Source organism: Cydia amplana, chromosome 4 (genome assembly GCF_948474715.1).
Source record: "Cydia amplana chromosome 4, ilCydAmpl1.1, whole genome shotgun sequence".
NCBI lineage: Eukaryota > Metazoa > Arthropoda > Insecta > Lepidoptera > Tortricidae > Cydia > Cydia amplana.
The window spans coordinates 978,622-996,733 of NC_086072.1; the positions used below are offsets into that span (position 1 = coordinate 978,622).

Consider the following 18,112-nt stretch of genomic DNA (forward strand, 5'->3'; position numbering starts at 1 on the left):
CTCGTATCAAACTAATTGCAAGCAGACGAGCTGTCTTTTAGAAATTGCTGGTGCACCATAAATTATAAACGTATTTTCTCGTATTTTTTATACCCCTTGTCATCTAGACCTACAAAAACTGCGTAACACATCAGTAATCTAACCTAGTCTATTTACGAGCTCTCTCTTAATTTTATGAACAGGTGAAACTGAGGGGCGACCTTGCGAGTCGCACGCCTGGCTGCGCCCGAGTCGCACAATTCACTCCAACACTAGCATTGAAAATGTTGATATGTATTCCTTGAGCAATTAGTCAAGAGCCTTAAGATTTGAAGACAACAAAGACAAGTACTTAAAAGGAAAAATAAGGAGATATAGAAAGACACAGTAAGGAAGACATCTTTGAAACAACGTGATCAAAGTAAAGTGAAGACACATTGAAGAAAAAAGTATCATTAAATTAGGGCAAAAACAAAATGTTCATATTATAAATAATATATGTACGTTGAGAAATTCATCAAGATCTGAGCTCGGGATAAAGAAGAATATAGAAGAAATGAGAAAATAGAAAGAGTATGAAGAAAATAAAGAAAATGCTATAAAAGTAAAGTAAAAAAAAAAACAATATAAAAGATACAGAACAGAACCTACAACATTGTATAATGCCACTACGACCCGATATCTGTGAATATGTTACGCTTACTGTTATAAACAAGGAATAGGAAGATGTTATAGTGAATTAAAACAAAACAACCAAAGATTTTTCAATAACTTGACGAACAATTGTGTCGACGCAATTAGGTGCACTTTGAAAATTATCGACCCAAATTACTTGATTTACTCGTTAGATGCTCATAAAACGAATAAGTAAGTTATAAATTAACGATGACAGCTGCAAACTTAAACACGGAGATCATCCTCACGAATGCCATTTGTAGTCGAACCAAATCAACCAATAATATGATAGCCGATAACTTTATCAAATCACGACAACGTGACTAGGTACGACTAAGGCAGGCAATGCGGGCAAATGGTTCGTGAGTTGCACAATGACAATTAGAATCGTTGCGAAATAATTAAATAGAGCGGTGGGATTTTGAAGAGCATGTGGTTATGGATTACATTTAAGGTAAGTTTCGAACCTTCTGCACGGATATGATGGTCGTTCTAGTCTACGTGACAGCGTGATAAAACGCGTATCCGTCACTTTCTATCCCACGGTGTTAAGAAGTGACAGTTATTTTATCACTTGGATAAAGCCATCCATAATACGCCTGCTGGACCGATCAACGGACTGGTGTACAATACTAACCCAATGGTTTGATTGCTCCCGAGTTCCAGAAACAATTGAATTATTTTGTTTTTGATTTTGGAACCTCGTCCCATTATTCATAAATTATGTGTAGCTATAATTATTTGACGTAACAAGCCTAAAATATCAGGGCAAAAATGCGGTTATTTACTAGTAGCAAAGTATATTTGGGAGTGCTGCTAAAGAGAAAACGAATCGAAATATGAATTTATTGGTAAAGGAGATGATTTAGCATACCTAGCAGATACTAAGATGAAGTATATTTATAGAAGAAAAATATGATTATACGACATCCTTACTTAACTTGACTAAGCCCCAGAGTAAGATCAATAAGGCTTGTGTTGTGGACAATAAATTATTATCAAAGAGAAGAATTTTGTTTAGTTATATCAAGGGGTGTTGAAATCACTACATAGTATAAAACAAAGTCGCTTCCCGCTGTCTGTCCGTATGCTTAGATCTTTAAAACTACGCAACGGATTTTGATGCGGTTATATTTTTTATAGATAGAGTGATTCAAGAGGAAGGTAATAATTTGTTAACCCGTGCGAAGCCGGGGCGGGTCGCTAGTGTAATTATAAACAAATAGTCACCGCCTAGAAATAACTTACCAAAATAACAAATGAAAGTAAATCAATTTAGCAACCTACAATGTTCCAAATTTACCCACGGCGACAATGAACAAATGAACCGTAGCGAAAAATTAATTACAAAACAATTGAACTTGCAATAAACGCAGCGATTTGAACGGCAATTAATAACCAGCTGTTAACCCGTTATAAATTAACTAAAGACACAATGAGATAAGAAAAGTAGGGCAACTAAAGCCACGTGCCAGATTAGCCTATTAAGTTCTTCTACTTTTAGTGGAATAAAGTCGCAAGTGTTAAGGTTGCATTGACAAATACGCCCTTAATGAATAACTAGAGTAATATACACCGTATATAGTTCATTTTGCAATTCAATACTAAGTCGTTTTAAACTGTATCAGCACTAATGCTAGCCTGGGGCGTTTCGTAATACCTTACCTAATGATTTGTTACAGTTTTGGAGAAATCTCCTTTGTTTAGCCCAGGGTCCTAGCCTTCTTTGGTAATAATGGTATTCATCATGTCAATAGGTGTTGTGTCTATGGCTAATTAGAATTTGGCGACAGAAATAGCTTTAGCTAGAATACAAAGACGGTCATTATGGACTTAAAAGAATTAAAAGTTAAATTACCGCCGATGAATATACCTATGCATCATCATAATAGTGAAATCTAGTTGAAGAAAAATGGGTTTTTTTCTCTGCTCGACTAATAATGGCACAATACAATCACAACAGCAAAACAGTAAAGTCAGAAGTACCAAAACGCAGTAACCACAAAATACGTTTTCTATCTCTGATACAATGCATTTTGACTGTAGTTTATGCAACAAAAAGGTTTAGTATTTTATTGTTATGTATGTATAACCTAAGGGAACGAATTCCCAACTATCCAACTGACCTTAAGGTGCGTCGACACCTGCCACCGCACTCTCAGTGCATTTGCAGATCTAAACGTATCATTCAGACCTTGTGTTGTGTGTTATGAAAGAGTACTGACCTCATCCCATCAAAGCCGTCGTCCGACCCGTTGATGGTCAACACCGGCGCACGCGCATATGCCTTAGCCACGCGCCGGTTGCGCTCGAACACTATCACCTTCGCCCAAATCTCGTCGTCGATCTGGGTCCATTTGTCTAGCACTTCCTGTATGTGTTCCTGGGGACAAAGAAAAAAAAATCAATTAGCATTGATATAGAATAAAGAACTGGATACCCAATCAGCCGCAAAAAATGGCCCCACAAAAGTGATGTTAAAACAGATCACGCATTACTTTTTCGTTTAGTCTTGTTTGAAACGCTCAAATGTGAAGTTGTCAACAATTACGAAATGTGCCGTCGAAATATGTAAAAATAACAATGATAAAACAAGGAAAAAGGATGGAATGTATTTCTTTCGGTTAGTTCTTGGGATAGCATTACATAATTTATGTAATCTGGTGGTAATTTTATGGTTTTGAATAAATTAATTTGTTAGTACCAAAGAAGGTATGTCAAGGAACAAAAATCTAATGAGTCGATGTGAGGTCAATATTTTTTTATATTTTTATATGGCATTCGTAACGAATAACATTATGTTCAAATTCAAGATTTCCAAGAAAACCTATGACACGTGCAAAGTGGACTGCTATTTAATAAATAATTATAGCAAGAGATAGGGGTGATGCAGTTTTAAACAAGGCAAAACGGCACTTGTGTGTTCGGCCCATTTCCCTGTTTCCTACATATATACCACCAATAAGGGCTTATATCGACTAACTGTAAATGCTAAACCTGTCTGAACACAGTGACAACCACAGGATTTTTATAATAAAGTATGGACTTTATAAAATCAAGCAACAACGGTTGCACTCCAGGAGTGCCGATAGAAGTGAAAACTCACCTCACTCTGTTACCGACGCCCGGTAACACGATACATACGTTTAGCGGAGGTATTATATTTATTTAATATAATTGGCGAGATCAAAGCCACACGACTCCGCTGGCTTGGTCACCTGGAGAGGATGGGGGAGGATCGTGCTGTAAGAAGAGCGTATGTGGGGCGCCCGGGCGGAAAACGTCCGTCTGGACGTCCCAGATACCGCTGGAGTGACGAAACCCAAAAAGACCTGTCCGCCCTTGGAATACCCAACTGGCGCGAAGTGGCACAGAATAGGGTAGAGTGGCGCTCTCTTGTGTCAGAGGCCAAGATCCTCTTTGGGTCTCTGAGCCAGTGATGTATGTATGTATGTATTATATTTATTTATTATATATTATTATCATTCTCAAATAAGATCACACTTTTTTATTGACATGTTTATTTACATACTGCCATGACAACATCAAAATATTTGAACATAGGTAAAGTCTTGAAAGGAGTCCGCAACATAAATGTCAAATAACATTAAGTTTTTCTTTATTGATTTAAATACCATCTAAATTATGAGTGGCCACCTTACGGGGCTTACGGTCACGTGATCGCCTTACGCCCCTTACGGTCATGTGGTCGCCTTACGCTGTCTCGAGTTTATCATTTTTTCCCCACCTCAAAAAGTGCCCAGCACCGCTAAAGAAGTTTTCACTTCAAAAATTACCCACCTCTCAAAAATCCAATCAGTACCAATAAATGTCCCCGTGCACCCGTGCGATGAGTAAATGTAGATCTAAAATACACAGTTATTTTATTTAATAAGTTGTTTTTATATTTAATAAGTTATCTGATTAGGTTTTTACAGCACATTTATAACTCCCGGAACTATGCCACCCTTACTCTGCGTGGTACAATTACTGTCGGTGGCGACACGAGCACGCTCGATCAAAAATTGCTGGCGGTTAAAAGGTTAAAGACGTATACTTACTTATTAAAAATTAAATTTGTTTGAATTTGGACCACGATTTAATTTTATTTGAGCTCCCGATTAAATTAAATTTGTTTTATTTATTACTTCAATTGGTTTTTGTGTACAGACTATACCTAATAAAGTGTACCAAAGTGACTCCATTCGTTCATTATTCTCGTTTGACGTTGTTTGACGTAAATACGTTACGTTTAGTGCCATCGGACTAAATTTTTTAACAGTGTTGGTACCTCTGTTTGCAAATTTGACACTTAATGCTTACGACATTAAGCTCTTTTATGTACGAAACATTTATCTTGACTCAAAATTTACGTAAGCGTTTTTATAATCAATGCAAATGGTGCGAAATGTCATTGGGATCCACATTTGTTGACGTTTTTGTTCTGCTTTGTGTGTCTATTTCTTTTATATTAAGTCAGTGTCAATTAGACATAAGTACATTGAAAACAAAAAAAGTATTAGACTCGATGAGGACTTGAACCCTGCATCGCTATGCCTAAAGGTGACAGTCCATTTCCAACCGCAGCTGCACTACTACTATTTTACTATGGAAATTGACAGCAACAGCGACGCGTTCAGTACCAGTAGTGCAGTTGCGGTCAGAAATGGAATGTTACCATAAGGCTGCTTTTCCACTGGGCTGAGATGAGAGGAGATGTGCGGGAATCAAATACCGGGAACCGTGACTGTACCTAACCAAGCGGAGCGGAGAAGAGTGTGAATTACAACCAATCCTATTGGTTGATTTCCACAAGTATCCTATCATCTCCACCTGAGTGGAAAAGCAGCCTTAGCGGAGCTACAACCCGCTTTACCAATTCACTTACTTAATGTCGAGCTTAATATCAGGTGTTTTTAGGGTTCCGTAGCCAAATGGCAAAAAACGGAACCCTTATAGAGTCGTCATGTCTGTCTGTCTGTCTGTCCGTCTGTCCGTCTGTCCGTCTGTCCGTCTGTCCGTCTGTCCGTCTGTCCGTCTGTCTGTCCGTCCGTATGTCACAGCCACTTTTCTCCGAAACTATAAGAACTATACTGTTGAAACTTGGTAAGTAGATGTATTCTGTGAACCGCATTAAGATTTTCACACAAAAATAGAAAAAAAAAAACAATAAATTTTTGGGGTTCCCCATACTTCGAACTGAAACTCAATTTTTTTTTTCATCAAACCCATACGTGTGGGGTATCTATGGATAGGTCTTCAAAAATGATATTGAGGTTTCTAATATCATTTTTTTCTAAACTGAATAGTTTGCGCGAGAGACGCTTCCAAAGTGGTAAAATGTGTGTGTCCCCCCCTGTAACTTCTAAAATAAGAGAATGATAAAACTAAAAAAAATATATGATGTACATTACCATGTAAACTTCCACCGAAAATTGGTTTGAACGAGATCTAGTAAGTAGTTTTTTTTATACGTCATAAATCGCCTAAATACGGAACCCTTCATGGGCGAGTCCGACTCGCACTTGGCCGCTTTTTGTGACTCTATCAGCCTAAGCCGAAAAGTTCATTTCCGTTAAGAGTTGCCTTATAACACAATATTATATCTGAAAACTGTATCTATAAATTCTTGCGAATCTACCGCTGGCGAAATCAAAACAGCCGATTAGAAATTGACAGTGATAACGGTTCGAAGTCCATTCCGCAATCTATTATTAAACAAACCGAATCAGCAAAAAGCCTCAACCTTGAAGAAAAAGTAATAGCAACATTCCCGCAAAAATTTTTAGCCGACCTTGCAAGGTGTTACAGTTTAAGATATTAATCCAAGCAACTAATCGCAAAAAAGTATTAACCGCTATAAGGTCGCATGTGTACTTGCGACCTTTTTATAATAAATAAAGCTACCACGTTTTTAGACAAGAACGACCTAAGTCGAATAAAATCAGTATTACGTTCAATAAAACCGCATGTGCACTCTAATAAGTAAAGCTACCAAGTTTTTATACAAGAACGACTTAAGTCGAATAAAGTCGTTAGTAGTTAAGGCATTATGGTTATAATAGCAGTGTCGTAATGAGATGACATCGCGGCTCGCGCAAGCGTATGTTCCGCTCTAGTAATACGCTTGCGTGTGTGTTTGTTTGGTCTTGATTAGATTTCTTAAGAAGAGTTAGGTGTAGTTTGCTAAACTTTGCTGTAAGTCTTTATAAAATAGTAAGGTTTATGACTATTGAATAAGGGATACTTACTACTTAGCATACGCGTAAAAAGCTACATAGGTAAGTAGGTACCTACGTAGAAGTATTATAATTAACTACGGGCTGCTCAAAAGTTTGGCTTCTTTTTTGGTACAAAGACTAATAAAAACGATTCAAGATGCCTAAATGCCTAATAAACCAGCTTTAACGGAAAACTACACAAATCGGTTCATTGAATCTATGACATCACAGACAAAAAAGTCCTATTGCGTCAGTCTTACCTTTTTCGCCGGATCCACAAATCTTAGTTAAAAGGCTTTTTAGGCTATTTTACTTCTAAGACAATCATTTGAAAGGTTGCACTGGCTCAGTAAGCGGATTGACCTATCTAAGTGCAAACGGCGGTTGTAGGTTCAAATTCTACTCAAAATACTTTTTATTTATTTCAAAACACCCATAGTAAATTCTAATCGTTAGACAATCTACCGCCGCGTTTATCACGCGATAAGAGCAATAAAGGAACCACAATAGGCCCGCTATTATTAAATCTGCAATAATCATAGTTGTATAACATTTGGCCTAACAATTCCACCAATAAAGTTGTAGCCAAGGCTGCAAAAACCATGCGAAATTATTCGAAAGTGGTACAATTACGCACCAAAAAAAACCACACGTAGTATGTATATGCAACGTCTTCACTGCAAAAGAATTACGACTTTAGCAGCTAAGACATTGGGTTTATTTGGAAGTTTCCCAAGTTACAACTAATTTGACGGGGTACTGGCCTGTGTAAACGTTTTTGCATGTGTGTAACAATAAGTAGCGCTACTAAAAAGCTGGTTTTCAGCAGACCGTTACTTTGGGGCAAACAGTTTTGTAATGTTCTGGAGCACGTGGTGTTAGGGTTACTATACTCGTATACCATGGTAAAAAAAAAGATTAAAAAGCTGATTTAAATCCTTAAAATATTTTCTCAAAGTTCATGTCACGGGCGTCACGGTTGATCAATTAAAAAATTTAGAGTACAATATCTGGTGCTAGTGGTGCTACATAACGACACCGGTGCTATAATAAGCTATAAAATAAAAATATTTCATTTCATTTCATTAATTTCATAAGCACATTACCTAACGACGTCAAAATTTAAAGTGCCATTATATACTGTAAAACTTTGTACGATACATGTGCGAATTGCCACTCGTTGCGAATTTCTTATTTTTCGCACTTGTATCGTAAATAACTATTATGTGACGAAGTCACTGTCATCAAAGATGTAAAACTGAATGATAGCTAATGTTTCGCATTTTTACGCTTAAATAATTAAGTAATTGAATTCCTATATTTTTATATTCAGGTACAACAAAAAAAGGTTAAGACAAAAATTTTATGAAAGATTTCCTTAATCATGAATACTTTAATATTATCCGTTTTATTTTGAGTTACTTAAGTCACTTGAGTAAGTTTTTACCACAAAGTGCCAACGTATTATGCTTGTTAAGATAATATTAGTTCAACCGTGTAATGACATAGCTCAACTACAATACGTAGTTTTTTACCGTGGCAACCCTACTCTTCACAGTTATGGCAATCGTTTTGCTTTCCGCCTCTCCGCCATTGATAGTGAATTTAACTTTCAATTTCATTCAACTTTTATGAAGTTTCGTCCGGGTTAAGACGTCGCGTTAAAAATGGACCATTTTACGTAATTAAGTAAAGAGTGAAAGTCGGGGACACGTTTAAATGAAAAAGGAAACTGATTTACTTGGTTAAGTAATAGTATTACTTGAAATACTGTAATGGGTGTCAGAACTTGTAAAGTTTTGGATTTTTGTGAATTATTGCTTAAGTTAACTTGATACTTTATTGCATATTAATGCTTTGCTTGAGTGTTACCTCATAAATATATACTTTGACAATTTAACTATAAAACAGTATTAAATACTTGGTTCAAGATTTTAACAGGGACATACTTCAAAAGAATTAATTATTATTTGTCTTTTGTTTTTATATTAGGATAATACTAATAATAGATACGTAAATAATAATATTAGGATAAATAGGGAGAAGTAACTAAATTGTTATATAGTTATACTATTAATTTCATTTGTATAGTTAGAACAAAATAATTAAATAAATGTAGACCATGTTTTATTTGAGAAATGGGACAACCTCGCATAGGCAATCTAAGTAAAACTAATACATTACCTATGCGACGATGTAAGTTATTGATAATGCAATGAAATATAATCTGTTTTGTCACTGTTTTGACACTATTATTACACGACAAAACCGTCTAACAAACCATGTCAATTAATCATTTCTCTCAATGCATTTCTAATGCAAGTCATTCTATGCATGCATCAATTTGCAAGTCCATCATAGTCCTGGAAACATTAGATGCGCTAATATCCAATTCATAGGCTCATGTAATCTAGCTTTATATTGTCGATGTTATTGTTGAATAGGTTCGTTAGTGTGGCAGCACCGTATTTATTCGCAAAACGATTACTTTTCATAACTCTCATCTGTTTACATTTACTAGTCGTAACATCAACCTTATCAAGTACAATATAGAGTTGAAATTAGAATGAGAAGTAGAGGGAGTTTAAGAGGTTGAATATGAGGAGTTGTAATATGCTCTATGGTCAGTCATGCTTGATCACAGGACTGATTTATGGTCTCCAAAGCAGTATATTGTGGCCGTTTAGAGGCGTTCTGTCGTGTTTATGCCAGTTTGTTAGAAAGTTCTTTTTTACTTTCTTTTATTTTTATTACGTTGTGTTGATTGATTGTCACAAATGTCCTTATTGTTGTATTAAAAATTCACATTTACGTAGTCGAATTAGGTTATTAAAAATAAAATTTGAATAAAAATAAACTCAGCGATACTATTAGGTTATGAATTATTATACATACCAAATGATAGGCAACTTTTAGATTTTCTATAAGTTAATGTTATATGTTGGTGGAATTTTTATTGTTTATCGTTTATATAATTTTTTATATTAATTATATAAAGATTCAAAAATAAGTAGGAGGGCAGCGAATATTTTATCTATAGGTATCCATGACATATATGCCTGCTAGTATGCCAGCTGATGCATGATTTGTGTAATACTTATAGTTTTACTCACAGACAAGACATCCTCTAGACTGAGCATAGTAACGCTACCCCCTCTGCCACTTATACGGTAGTTTTACTCCATCTTCGAGTCAATCCCGTGCCGTGATTGGTCCGTGTCTTTGAACGGACCAATCACGGCACGGGATTCGATCACCTCGTCCCCCCGCACCCCCGTATTTTTGGCAGCATCGGTTTCATGAAATAATTGCTCTAAACTCAGTCTAGAGGAATCCTAGTCTATGGTTTTACTAGTTAACAACAATTTGTTCTTTTCTCGCCTCTTGCTTTTCTCATATTTATTTTAGCACTAGAGTGTCAAAGGCATAAAGCGTGTCGCAACCGAAGGCTGGCCACATAGCCACACCTCGATTACCTTATTCGATGAATTTCGCGCGAGCTAAATAAAGTGGTTCTGATTGCAAACCCACTCAGTTACTTGGTAATAACAGGAGCAAATGAAACCTAGTAACTGTTTGAAGTATTCATTGATTATAGTTCTATTTGGATTTTGTTCAAATTCAATATTGATTATAATGCAGGCATTATTGATATATCCATCCATTTCAAACAATCCGAGATCAAAAGCATATTCAGGAATACTTAATTTACCTATCGTCGCTTCGCGCAGATCTAGTGGACGATGTTCTATTGGTTCTTGACTGGTTTTAGTAATTCGTTAAAATATGTTGAAAATAAATAAATATTTCAATATAAATTTGAAGTAATTTATAAATAACGGTTATTTGTTACAAAAAGCCGTTATTCAACGAGTCTCAAGCATACTAGACTCAAATGACAAATTAACATTTGTGGTCTACGCTCGAATTCCATTGCCCAATTATCAAGTTAATAATTGAATCAGATATTTGTTCATATACATATGAACAAATATAATATGTTTGTTTCAATCGAGTTTGCAGGTATTATAACCTTAAAAAATTGTTATTGATTCGTGAACTACACTAATATTTAACGATTTGATGTGATAAGATCAAAATAAATTCAATTTGTAAGTTCGAATCGCCTAGTGCATGTAATACATGATCGTGTCAAATGCATTAGCGAAGTGAGCGCAAGCAATCCTGATGCTGTGTATGTACCCACGTGATGCAAGTCCGCGGTCACGATAAACATATCGGAGAGTTCAAGAGCTGTTAGGTTAAGAAAATCGAACACTTAGAATTCTACAAGTTTAGACACGGTTTGTTAGAGTTGTTTATTTTCTTTGATTAAGCGGGAGTGTTTGTCAATAAATTCTCTTCAACGGTTTTAAATGCTTTAGGTAATAATCTCAATGAAAATGTTGATGCTTAATAAGTCAAAAAAATTAAGGAAATTTCGGCACGTTATTAAGAGATAAGGTAAACGTCAAATGGCGTTATTTATAAACGTTTATCAAATCCAACAAACCGTTGATAAACTTTTGTCCATCCATTTTGTTATTTGTGTTAGTTAGAAGGAGATACAATTTAACAGATAGACAGAGATAGAATTGAAGAGGTTACTAAGTTTTATTAAGAGGGGGTTAGAGTTTATGGCCAAATTCCAATAGTCGACAGTCTATTCGTCACCTCTATTGCTTGGGATTAAGATTGTGGGTGGTAACTATTGGGAGAATGTCCAGCACTGGGACATTACGCTAATTTGTTTTCTCATCTCCATAGGGCCTTTTAGATGACGAACGAATCTTAAAGATTAAGATTTGTTTGTTCGAATCAAAGGTGTAAAGGTGGAAAGGTGTAAACAGTGGTAAACTTTTTACCACTTTCAAGTTCGACTTCAAGAACGAAAAAAAATAAAATTGCTTAAAACATTTAGACAGTTTCCAGTTCAATAAATCATTTTATGTTACTATGATAAACCATAACGAGTAGAGAATAATAACGTCAGTTACTGTTTTGTAGTGATCACTCATTTTATTGTGCAAATTTAATGCACATTTACGCAAGGTCTATCCATTCTAATTTGCGGGCGAAACATTAAGACGTGCCAAATCTAGCATCTTCACATTTGTAGGTAAGGTTTCTATCGAAATAGATTACCAAGTTAATCAGCTACGTAACAAAATCCACAAGAAATATGGATTTATAATCATAAGAATAAAGTAATATACCTAATGCATATTATAATATAATGTCAGTCTATGTGTTGCTTTTTAGGGTTCCGTAGCCAAATGGCAAAAAACGGAACCCTTGTGGATTCGTCATGTCTGTCTGTCCGTCCGTATGTCACAGCCACTTTTTTCCGAAACTATAAGAACTATACTGTTGAAACTTGGTAAGTAGATGTATTCTGTGAACCGCATTAAGATTTTCACACAAAAATAGAAAAAAAATTTGGGGGTGCCCCATACTTAGAACTGAAACTCAACAATTTTTTTTTCATCAAACCCATACGTGTTGGGTATTTATGGATAGGTCTTCAAAAATGATATTGAGGTTTCTAATATTTTTTTTTCTAAACTGAATAGTTTGCGCGAGAGACACTTCCAAAGTGGTAAAATGTGTCCCCCCCCCCCTGTAACTTCTAAAATAAGAGAATAATAAAACTAAAAAATATATATGATGTACATTACTATGCAAACTTCCACCAAAAATTGGTTTGAACGAGATCTAGTAAGTAGTTTTTTTTAATACGCCATAAATCGTAAACCGCAATTTTATTATGTTACTTGCTGCTACGGAACCCTTCATGGGCGAGTCCGACTCGCACTTGGCCGCTTTTTCTTTAATCCTTTAGTGGCCCACCATTTTAAAATAGACTGGCAGTCAAATTTGAATCAATGGTATTAGATAATATAATTCATTCTGTTTCGTTTTAGCCAGACGAACGAAACAAAACAAAACAAACCCTCTTCAATTTAATAATGATTTATATTTCATTGGAGGTATTTTATACTAGTGTTAGGACTGTGGGATGCAAGAGGTTAATTAAAATTTAATGATAGCGAAAAAACGTATTTAAAAAAACCGGTCAAGTGCGAGTCGGACTCGCGCACGGAGGGTTCCGCGCCATCAACAAAAAATAGAGCAATAAAATCGTGTTTGTTGTATGGGAGCCCCCCTTAAATATTTATTTTATTTTATTTTTAGTGTTTATTGTTATAGCGGTAACAAAGATACATCATTTGTGAAAATTTCAACTGTCTAGCTATCGCGGTTCATGAGATACAGCCTGGTGACAGACGGACGGACGGACGGACGGTCGGACAGCGAAGTCTTAGTAATAGGGTCCCGTTTTTTACCCTTTGGGTACGGAACCCTAAAAAAGCAGAAAGCACGTTATGTTTAAAAAAATGCGTAGAAAAAACATCAGAATAAACGCGTATAAACGCAACAAAGTAGACGTTGATAATTAAATGGTAAGGCAAGCTGTAAGCATAAGGGAATGCCAGTAACAGTAACCTTGCAGGGTCATTTGAATTCGTTTCCGCGATCTACATTCCTGGCCTGCCGAGCTACGCATTGTTATGATATACGACTATTAATGATAGCTAACGTTACAACAGTAGCTGATGAAACACATTGTTTAAATAGTAGAAACAAGTGCGGACATAAGATACGACCTTGCGGTACTCCGCGGTGAATGTTATTGGTTTAAGCAAAATGGTTTAGGTAATTTAAAAATTTGTACTGGTTCATACAAAATAATAGCTTTATAAATAAATGTGGAATGTATTGTGCAGTATTCAGTATTCAGTATTCATTTAATCATTGCTTTGTGTGTACAAAAAGGTCTTATGAATATTATATTATGTTACAACACAACCCTGTAAGGGCACCGCAATAAAATTACAAACTAATCAACTACTTAACCTAATAACACTGTTTAAATATACATATTTACATGTAATGGCCGGGCGTAGATAGGGCGGCAGAGAGGTTGACACGGGTAAATATTAAACATTACTTCAGGAGTCTAGATATTCACTTACAGAGTAGAATGCTTTGTCTATGAGAAATGCCTTTAAATTTTTCAGAAATTTACTATAATTTAGCTCATTTTTTAAGTGATCAGGTAGTTTATTATAAATTCTAATTGACATTGGGTAGGGACCATTTTTATGAATGACTAATTTAGACGTGGTTTGGATCAAATTGTTTTTGAAACGTGATTCGAATCGTCGGGGCATATCTCCCAGTTTAGAATAGAAATCAGGGTGTTCTTTTACAAATTTACATAATTCGAAAATATATATGCATGGTACCGTCAAAATTCCAAGATTTCTATAATGTGGCTTACTACTATCAGGAAGTGTAATATTTGCTAAAATACGAATGCATTTCTTTTGTAAGATTAGTAAATCTTCTGCGTTTGTACTGTTTCCCCATAAAATTATGGCATAGCAAAGCCATGCCTGGGCATAAGCATAGTAAGCTGTCAGGGCTGTTTGCAGGTCTGTGGTCATTTTTAATTGTCGCAAGGCGTAAATAAATTGGCTAAGTTTGGTTTTAATTTTTTCTATGTGGTCTTTCCAATTCAAGTGAGAGTCGATCGTTATACCGAGAAGTGGGAAGGAGGGCACGCACTCTATTTTGTTTTGTTGGAATTCAAAATTTATGTCTAACTCTTGCTTTTGGTGGGGCCTGAATTGCATAAGTTTTGTTTTTGAAAAATTAATTTCGAGATTGTGGTCATTTGTCCAGTTTACGATGCTTGTTACAACTTCCGATAGTTTGTCATTGAGATTTGTATTGCAAGTGCATGATAGTAATAATGAGAAATCGTCCGCAAACATTACGCATTGTTCATTTAGGGATTTTGGAAGGTCGTTTATGTAAATAATGAACAACAGGCAGCCAATCACGCTTCCCTGCGGAATGGAGTCAGACACGGGCTGAACATCCGACCTGATGGTACTAATTTCTCTCGAATGGTTATTTATATGTTCGATATCAACGTATTGTTTTCGGTTGCTTAAATAAGATTTGAACCACTTATGAGTAACTCCTCGCACTCCAATTCCGTACAGTTTATCGAGTAATATACTAAATTTTACTTTTTCGTAGGCTTTCGTCATATCGAACAATATACCTATTGCGTATTCTTTTTTGTCTAATATGTTTAAAATGTCGTTGACATATTTGTAAGCCGCTAAAGTCGTTGACCGCTTTTTCCGAAAACCATTTTGTGCATTGTCAAGGATATTGTATTTCTCGCAATAGGAGTAAAGTCGTTTGCACATGGCTTTCTCAAACACTTTAGAGATTGCAGGCAACAGTGCAATCGGACGATAGTTATTAGGGTCGGTTCGCGTATTCTTTTTATATATAGGTTTTATGACGGCTTGTTTTAATTTATCGGGAAATATACCATCAGAAAAGGACTGATTGATGATAAAAGTGAGCGGCGGAGCTAATACGTCCGCACAAGTTTTTATAAGGGTGGACGGTAGCTCGTCTATTCCATAGCTCAGTTTGCTTTTTAGGCCGCGTATTAGAGAGTGGACTTCATGCAGTTCCACAGGTCGCAGAAACATTGCAAAATGCCTATGCATGCAAATGATATCTAGCAGTATACGTAAAATGTTTAGTTAGCTTGTGAAAATGCAACATTAAATCTTAATTCGTGTTTTATACAGCGTGCTTCCTGTAACAGGAGCAATAAATTAAACTGTAGGCTGTACTCCTCAAACTGATCAACATATGTTCAGCAACTTTTGAAAATAACTCATGTTTTGATTTTTATTACACTTTTAAGTTTATTCTAAGACGCAATGTATTGCAAATTTTGTTATGTGTGAAGCGTGACAAGCAACGTCAAACACACTGATGTCAGCGTACATTGAAGGCAATATTTATTTTCTATGAAAAAGACGAAGTCTAAAGGGGTCATAATTTTTTAAAGTTGCTGAACAAATGTTGGTCAGTTTGAGGAGTTCAGCCTTTAGTTTAATTTATTGCTCCTGTTACAGGAAGCACCCTGTATTACACTGGCAAGAATTTCCCGACTTAGTAACGTTAAATTAACTTAGTTATTATATGAAATTTATGACTTGTTTTTCTATTGCATTACAACCTGTTTGAAAAAACACATTGTAGATCACAGGCAGTTGTAAATTGACATTGAACGACATAATTAAGAGAAAACAACATTCCTATGAATAAAACATGTTTTTGCAAATGACCAGTTCAACTTTACTTCTACTTGCATAGCTGACAAGTAGAGCTACCTTGGTCCTCCTTCAATGGCCTTTAGATTATACATATATTTATGAAGTAGATCAACCTTACATTGTGTAATTTATTGATATTCATTATTAACCAGATCATAGTTTAACAAATTAATATCGCTCACCATTAATATATTCGTTTTAAAGATATAAAAAATAATAAAAACATACAGAAACTTAATAATAGTCAAACCGATTATGCGATTTTAAGCATAGTGGCAAAAAGTAAAGTGAACATTATCAATGATAAAGTTATAATACTTATAATACATTAAAACATATTTTTTGCTACCAACATCTCATCCATTTCCAAACCATACCAAAGTATATAATTAAAGTGTCAGTATTTTATGGAACATTAAGAGATCCGCATACTCTAAACGCCCAGAAACCGAATAATTTATAGTTTTGACAGAGCCAAATTAAGCTAGAATTCGACCTTTAACCATCCATTCCAAGCGCCACGAAAATTTTACGATCTAACCTATTCCAAGAAGCTTTGACCTTTAAGTCTAGAATCAGGCAAATACCTGCTTCTAATACTAAGACGGCTTCTGCGACTGCTATTAAATATTGGCTAATATCGGTATTATGAGAATTAACTGGAAACTCAAGATGTTAGTACTTAATCTAAAATAGAAACTGTAATTGCAGATCAATGCTACTTTGCTAAGTAGTCTCTTTTAACATGTCGACACGTTAACACTTACACAAATTCACTTGCAAAATCTTCAGGCACGACCATACTTTAACCTTAATAGGCTTCTAAAATTATTTTCATAATTGGCAGAGAACACTTTTATCAGTTCAGCAAATTAGATTGATTGTTATTTATTTAACTTAACGGTATCAGGGGATTTCCGTGTTCATATTTTTTTGGTGATTGTTTGAAATATGTGTAGGTACATAATCACAATACATATTTATTTAAAGTTAAGAGCAGAAAACAGATTTTATGGCATTTACGAGATAACAAATTATGGTAACCCTCTTTCAACAGTCTGGTAAAAAAATACTACATACATTGCAGGACACAAAAACAAAATACTGAAAACACATCAGGGGTAGACAACAGGTGGGCTTGTCGCTGGAAAGCTGTTTCTTTCGTCAACCTATAATACCTATACCAAAAAAAGCGGCCAAGTGCGAGTCGGACTCGCCCATGAAGGGTTCCGTATTTAGGCGATTTATGACGTATTAAAAAAAACTACTTACTAGATCTCGTTCGAACCAATTTTCGGTGGAAGTTTACATGGTAATGTACATCATATATTTTTTTTAGTTTTATCATTCTGTTATTTTAGAAGTTACAGGGGGGGGGGGACACACATTTTACCACTTTGGAAGTGTCTCTCGCGCAAACTATTCAGTTTAGAAAAAAATGATATTAGAAACCTCAATATCATTTTTAAAGACCTATCCATAGATACCCCACACGTATGGGTCTGATGAAAAAAAAAATTTTGAGTTTCAGTTCTAAGTATGGGGAACCCCAAAAATTTATTGTTTTTTTTTTTATTTTTGTATGAAAATCTTAATGCGGTTCACAGAATACATTTACTTACCAAGTTTCAACAGTATAGTTCTTATAGTTTCGGAGAAAAGTGACTGTGACATACGGCGGACAGGCGGACAGACGGACAGACAGACAGACAGACAGACATGACGAATCTATAAGGGTTCCGTTTTTTGCCATTTGGCTACGGAACCCTAAAAAGAGTTACGTACGTCTCCAAAAACAATACGACTACTTACGGACGACTTGCGACACTGTCTCTTTCAAATCGTAACAATGAGCTTAAAGCGGTCCACGCATGTCACTAACAGGTGTTGCTTGACATCTGTCTACAGACAGGTGACCATTGAAAATTTACCTTTAATACCAAGACAAAAGGATACTAATGGGTTTTTAATGCGTGAAGTTAACGCGTGTCCAATTCAATAGTACAAGTGTGACATGTC

General features: G+C 35.5%; 1 protein-coding gene and 1 long non-coding RNA gene across 4 annotated transcripts in view; one reads left to right on the forward strand and one right to left on the reverse strand.

The window, feature by feature from the left end:
- The window catches only part of LOC134663062 (uncharacterized), a 258,300-nt gene that overhangs the window by 85,562 nt on the left and 154,626 nt on the right, over positions 1-18,112 (reverse strand). For all 3 annotated transcript variants that reach the window (XM_063519369.1, XM_063519368.1, XM_063519370.1), the window contains exon 3: positions 2,880-3,037. In XM_063519369.1, the coding sequence (XP_063375439.1) occupies positions 2,880-3,037 (158 nt within the window). The remainder of the gene's footprint in view (positions 1-2,879; positions 3,038-18,112) is intronic.
- LOC134663122 (uncharacterized) overlaps positions 1-18,112 on the forward strand; it is a 407,475-nt gene that overhangs the window by 31,228 nt on the left and 358,135 nt on the right. The window lies entirely within an intron of this gene.